Source organism: Mchenga conophoros, linkage group LG10 (assembly GCF_057382185.1).
Source record: "Mchenga conophoros isolate Kocher_MC1m ecotype Shallow Benthic linkage group LG10, M_conophoros_male_GT1.1, whole genome shotgun sequence".
In the NCBI taxonomy this organism is placed as follows: Eukaryota; Metazoa; Chordata; class Actinopteri; order Cichliformes; family Cichlidae; genus Mchenga; species Mchenga conophoros.
Genome location: NC_140535.1, coordinates 14,792,815 through 14,799,243, shown reverse-complemented (window position 1 = coordinate 14,799,243; position 6,429 = coordinate 14,792,815). Strand labels below are relative to the sequence as shown.

The 6,429-nt window shown below is 38.4% G+C and overlaps 1 protein-coding gene across 1 annotated transcript; it reads right to left on the bottom strand.

Annotated features, from left to right (window-relative positions):
• Positions 1-655: 655 nt before the first annotated feature.
• epd (ependymin) lies at positions 656-2,314 on the bottom strand. Its single transcript, XM_085288657.1, has 6 exons — positions 2,155-2,314; positions 1,944-1,975; positions 1,680-1,817; positions 1,406-1,592; positions 1,220-1,301; positions 656-1,108 (listed from the first exon to the last, which is right to left on the bottom strand). Exons 1-6 carry the CDS (start codon positions 2,300-2,302, stop codon positions 982-984), a joined length of 714 nt encoding a protein of 237 aa, XP_085144783.1. The 5' UTR covers positions 2,303-2,314; the 3' UTR covers positions 656-981.
• Between the last annotated feature and the right edge of the window lie 4,115 nt (positions 2,315-6,429).

The following is a 6,429-nucleotide window of genomic DNA, read 5'->3' as shown; positions in this document are numbered from 1 at the left end:
AGCTCTTTGATCAAGTAAGAACTTTAAGACTGAACTGGAATCAGTAAAAGGGCAAAGTTTGGATTTAGCTGGTAAAAGCTGCCCTATTTCTTCCACTCCCTGCACTGCTGAAGTTTTTCGGAATGAGCTATCAGAAAATAGATTAGTGGCCTACTGAATGAAAATCCAAGTAGGCTAAGTAAGTAAGTCAATAGATGTGTACAATGTTGTACATTTAAGCTTATTTTATTATGCTAACATACAAAATAATAATATGTTTCTACTTTGTACCTTTAGGGGAATTTTCTGCTTTCTTACTACACAAAGAATGATTAATCAGTTTACCTCAGTAACACAATCAAAAGAGTTCATTTGGGGCCACAATACACATATTAATAGAATTATGTTTTTTGTGTTGTTTGTTTTTTCACTAATCACACTGGTACCCATTAAATTATATAGGCTATTGATTAACAATGATTATTGCTGTTGTAGTCATTCAATTCTTAAATTGTTCACTCAATGTTGGCAGTGTCTTTACTATGAGATCTCCTATATTATTTAATATATTTTAATATATTTAAAAAGGTGTCATTTGTTTTAGACACATGGTTTTTGTTTTTTTGCTCCAGGGCAAAATTTGTACAAACTCAGACCAACAAGAAAAAACATGAGATTTTTGACAGCTTTGACATTTTATTGTTCCATTAATCATATCTTACAGGTTTTTGTAAGCAGGCCGACTTGGTAAGCCACCAACTGTTAGTAATTGTAACTAATTCTAAAATCCATTTCACCTCTTCTCCCTTTACATCAACATGTATGCTTACAGTATGACGCGTTCAAAGCCATATCTTCCCACGGGTGCTGAGGGTGTGATGGAAACAGATGTGATGCAGTGCAGTGTCACAAGAAAAACTCACATAAAAGGAGAGAAAAGTCTATAGTTCTGGCAGGCCATGCTTGCATAAGGGGCTTAATTTTCTGCAGGTGAGGCTTCATCTACACAAACTCATTGAGGAAACCATTTACTGTCCCTTCAGGTGTGTCCTCCACAGGCTGTCCCATACAAAAGGAAGGCACCACAAGGAGATCGGGGTCCTTGATCTCGTTTTCAATCTCCATGGTCCTGTAAGAAAGTGACAGAGATACTTTATGGGCATTCACTGTATGTTGTTTGCATCCCTGTAGTATATTGCTCAGATGTTAAAAAGAGCTGAAAAAAATCAACACAGCTTACCTGAAAAGGAATGATGTGGACTCAGTGAAGTAGAAAGTGAACACAGGCAAACATCCCTTGGTTACAGACATGGAATAGTGGCCTGAAAACGAGAACAGAAAACATTCAAATACAGTGAATATCACCACAGTTATACAGGAGCGTCCCTCGAATTCTCTCCTCTGTTTATAGCGCGTCACCCCCTACCTTTCTTGTCGGGCATCGATCCTGTCCATACGTCTAGCTGTAATCCCTCCCCTTCGATGGCTGCACTCCCAGAGTGTTCTTTAGTGGAAAACGTGGCATCATCGGGAATATCCAGAGGGTGCATGCTGCAGTGCAGCGTTTTTTTCACACAGCTCTGGTTTTTGCTTTCAATCTCGTAGAATGTCCCCTGCCAGAGACAGACTTGCATGTTAAGTTGCTAAACAACTTCAAGTCATGTATTTACTTGTCGGCGTTACAGATTTAAAGCAGTTACCTCTTCGAAAAACATCAGCAGATCCATACTATGTGAAGCGTTTGTGGCGCTGCTCTCGTTTGATCTGAACCGTAGCTTCTTGCCCATTGAATCATAGGTGAATGCACCATATGCTTTCATTTCACCTTTCATTGACATCTAGTTTCATTCGAAAGCATACGGCGAGACACAACAAGGGAGAATTAAAGAGTTTAAAATGTAATGCAAGGATCAGGAGTTGATCTGAATGACAAATAATAATAATATATATTTTTAAAAACTTACCACAGACATGAATCCTGTCATATTGGGTGCATCTGAAAGATAAAAGTATGATAGTTAAGACCTTTCATATACTAACAAACATTAAATATAATTTGATCCAATACATAGACTGGAGTTTGTGTGTTGTAACTAAAAAAAATGCAGCAATCCTAAAAGATGCCTGAAAAATAATTTCAATTTTTATGGATAGGGTAAAACTGCAAACTCTTACGACAAGGCTGATGGTGATCTGCATGGGTGCTGGCAGTCAAGCACATGAAGAAGAATAGCGTAAGAGCTGCATACATTTTTCTGGTCTGGAGGGAATCACTAATGTTCGAGATGGCAACAGCAACCAAAAACCCCAACCAGAAGCACATCTAGCTCTTGGTCAACCAAACAGCTGCTTTTATAGGGCTGGTAACTGGCACGAGACAAAAAGTCTGACGTAAAAAGGACCCGGGGTCATAACCCCCTGGACTTCTGACTTCAAGCTGTCCAAATACATTAGTTCTTGTCCCTGCTGGTCGGCACCCAGTGGAAGAGTTTTACTTTTCGTTTTTGATTGTGCAGCTGTCCTGTGATGTTTTCATGCAATGTGTCTCTGGCTGGCCCCCTACTTTCAAAAGCACCTTTCAGAGTGTCATGTGTAAATAAAGGGTAAGACCAATCATGCACGGGGGATTATCAAGGCTGTGTCAGGGAAACAGAGTTAAGTATAGATGAAAAATGACTTTATGCTAAGTATCATAACAGCTCCCTGTTTACAGTGATGTTGTGGTAAAGAGGAATGTAGGACTGTAGGTTGTAGGCCTAAGACTGTGTGTGAATTGACGGAGGGGTTGGAAGTGAAATGTGTTAGTTATACATCCAATGTCTGTTAGGAACTGAAACTGAACCAGGGAATCTCTATTCCTTAATGAAAGCTGACTAACATTTAAGACAATGTTAGAATCCTTTAAGCGCACATCCTCTCTCTTATGGCTGGCAAGCCAAGGAAGTAAAAAGACAGCTGGAGGTGGCTAAGAAATCAAACTTATCAGTAGATTATATCCAGTAAAATGGCATTTTCTGTTTATATATATGGCCTGTGTCCTTTTTGGAACTGGTTTCACGTTCCTTTTTTGCATTTATCCGCTACAAAGCATCAAACCACATCATAGTATTTATTTTACAGTTTGTGTTGTTATGTCATGTTCATCATATGTTTGACAGCTACATGTAAATTATTGCATCTGTGCATTCTCTTCCACTTATCCTTTCCAGGGTCATTGGAGATGACAGATGTTTTAGGGTGAGAGGCAGGTTGTTAGTCTGTCACAGAGACATACAACCATTTGCACTCACATTCACACCTATGGGAAATTTAGGATTACCAGTTAACCTATCCCCACTAACTGCATGTCTTTGGACTGTGGGAGAAAGCCGGAGTACCTGGAGAGAACCCACGCAAACACGGGGAGAACATGCAAACTCCACACAGAAAGACCCCGATGGAAAGGAACTCAGGACCTTCCTGCTGTGAGGCAACAGTGCTAAGCACTGTGCTGCATTTTAATTGATATTTAAATATTTTTGATGTCAAAGCACTCATCTGCCATATTTGACTGTAGGGACAAGGACTCCTGCTTCTTTAACTTGAAGTCATGGCGTTCATGGAGAAAGGACAACTGATGAGGCCTTGCTTCTGTACGACCAGTAATGAATAAAAAGATCATGTTTTTTTAGATTTGAGTCATGGTAACCTTTGAACTTCCACATGAGACACAGACAAAGGAGGGAAAAAAGCAGCCTGGTGTATGTACAATTTTACAAAAAAGTACTAAATGTGTGACTGTGATGACTGACACCCCCCCCCCCCCCCCCCCCCCCCCCACACACACACACACACACACACACCACCACCACCAAAAAAACACTCTTACCCTTATCTTTATACAAGTGATCCAAGCTAAATAGAAATCCTGGGGTGTGTATACTGGATCAACTGCAAAAGTCAGGGCAGAAACGTGTTGTTTTCACAGTTTCAGTGTGTGCAGCTGTCTGTTGTTCTACTTGCCATCAAAATTGTGTGTGTATGTGTGTTTTCATGCTAACATCGTGTGCACTCTGTCAAACAGGTGAGAAACATGCATCAATAACAGGCTTTTGAAAATATGAATCAGTGCATATAAAATACTGGCATACTTGCATTGAAGTATTTATGATGTAGTGGTATGTTTGGTGATTACTTTTAACAAGTAATCACTAAAAGCTCCGTAATGTTTGTTTATATGATTTTCAGCTCATTTTATTTGCATTGAGATTTTCAGATTTCTTTTTAATATGAACCCAGATGAATGAATTCTCTTCTACTCTCATTTCAGTTTTGCGTGAAAAGAAATCATTGAATGTAGTTTTTATATTTTCAACTGACTCGACTTTTGGTAAGAACTAAAAAACCAGAACACTGGCAATAAATGTGTATTCTGTGCATTTCATTTTTCCTTCCTTCATTATTTTTTGATTACTGTTACTTTCAAATTCCATTTCAAATATAATTTATGAAAACACCTACTTGTCTCAGAAGACTGATTTACGATAAACTACATATCTGGATTTCAGCTAAGCAGTTTGCTGTTTCTCTTTCAAAATAGAAAGGAAATGAATAACAAAACTAAAAGGATGCTTTATACCACAAACATTACAAACAACTAGGTTCAACTCAGACTTAAAATAGATTGAGAGTAAACTGCGGGAATCACATGGGAAATTTAACATCACTGTTTGAAGGAACTATAGTGGGGGGGGGGGGGGGGGGGGGGTTAATGGAAAATGAGGGAAGCCCTTTTCTCAATGCACTGCTTCCCCTTCTGTTCACAGTTCATGACAGGCTCAGCACTTTCTTTTTCATAGAGGAAGTAAGCTTATTAATGACCTGCCTCACAAACTGGGCACTTTTTGTCTTGCAGTTTAGCTCTTAGTGTTTAAGGCTGTCCTGACCTTGTCTGCAGAAGTTTCCTCTTTCTGCAGACAATCATCAGGAGACACTGAAGCCAGAATGAATCCCATCTTGTCCTGCTATATCGCACTTGGGCAAAATAAGACCCGAAGGCTGGAAAACAAACACATACAATCTCAACAAGGTCCAAGAACTCCTTAAAGCAAAACTGAGCAACAACAACAACAACAACAACAAAAAATTAATAATACAAAATATTATGTCACTTACTGCAGCAGAGAAAAACTAAAATATATTAGAGTTCTCTGCAGACAGATAAACACCTGACTATATTTTACTGGTCTTCCAAAGAAAGTCTTAATTATACCCACGAATCATGTTTTTATGACACTGTAATTTGGAAATAGTTCACAGATGTGTAATAATAGAAGCTGAATTTAAAATAGCCGGGAAATGATATCATGAAATGACTCTACTGATCAAGACATGTGTTTAAAAATAGTAAATATAAAATAATCAGAATCAGAATACTTTATTAATCACAAAGGAAACTATGTGGTTACAGTGGCTCTAAGACAATAACAGCAATAGACTGAAATACATTAAATAACACAATATATTACAAAGTTTACAATATATAAGAAATAGCTTTAATATATACAAATGGCTCAGTTATAAATATTCAGAATATTACAGAAGTGAAATATATATGATTGACAATGTCTTTTTTGTGTGATGCAGATCTGAAAGTTTCCATTTTTATGTTTAAGTAAAAATATTTTTCAGTGATTGATACAGGCATGTACTCCGATGGTAAACAAGTGGATTATTTGCTGTCAGTGCACCATTCTCTTTCGCTCTCTCAATCTCTCAGACACACACACCCACAAACAAACAAACAAACACACACAAACAACATTTTCAAATTGAAAGTTCTTAGTTTTGTTTTCTTCTTCTTTAGTCAGATCCATATTTATTTTAAATCAACCCTCTACACCAAATCCTCGCTCTGGTGTTAATACTTTGCATTATACACCTGCTTTTTCAACATATTACACACACATTTCTGTTGATAAGCAGATGGAGCAAGTTTATCCAGTTACTGAATTACAAGCATGTCTTAAATCTAAACAAGCAAGCGTGAGTGCCTGTGCAAAAGCAGAAGTTGGAGCATTCAATGCCACAATCCCAGGCGTGGACATCCTACCAAATTCACCCCAAGCCACAGAATGCTCGGTGAAACTGCAAAAAACCCAAGAGCTACACCTCTACAGGCCTCAGTTAGAATGTTAAATATTAACGTTCATGGCAGTACAATTAGAAAAAGGCTGAACAAACCACAGGAGTTGAGGAACAATGTCCCTTGGTGCAGATGTGCAGATGTCTGACCATAATACAAAGCGCACCAGTGGAAAGAACTTGCAGCAACTGTCAAGCACGGTGGTTGAGGGGTGATGATTTGGGCTTGTTTTGCAGTTACAGGACTCCTCTGAGTATTCTAGAGTCAAACTTGAGGCTGTGAACCCAAGCACACTAGCAAATTTATAACAAAATGACCGAAGAAGA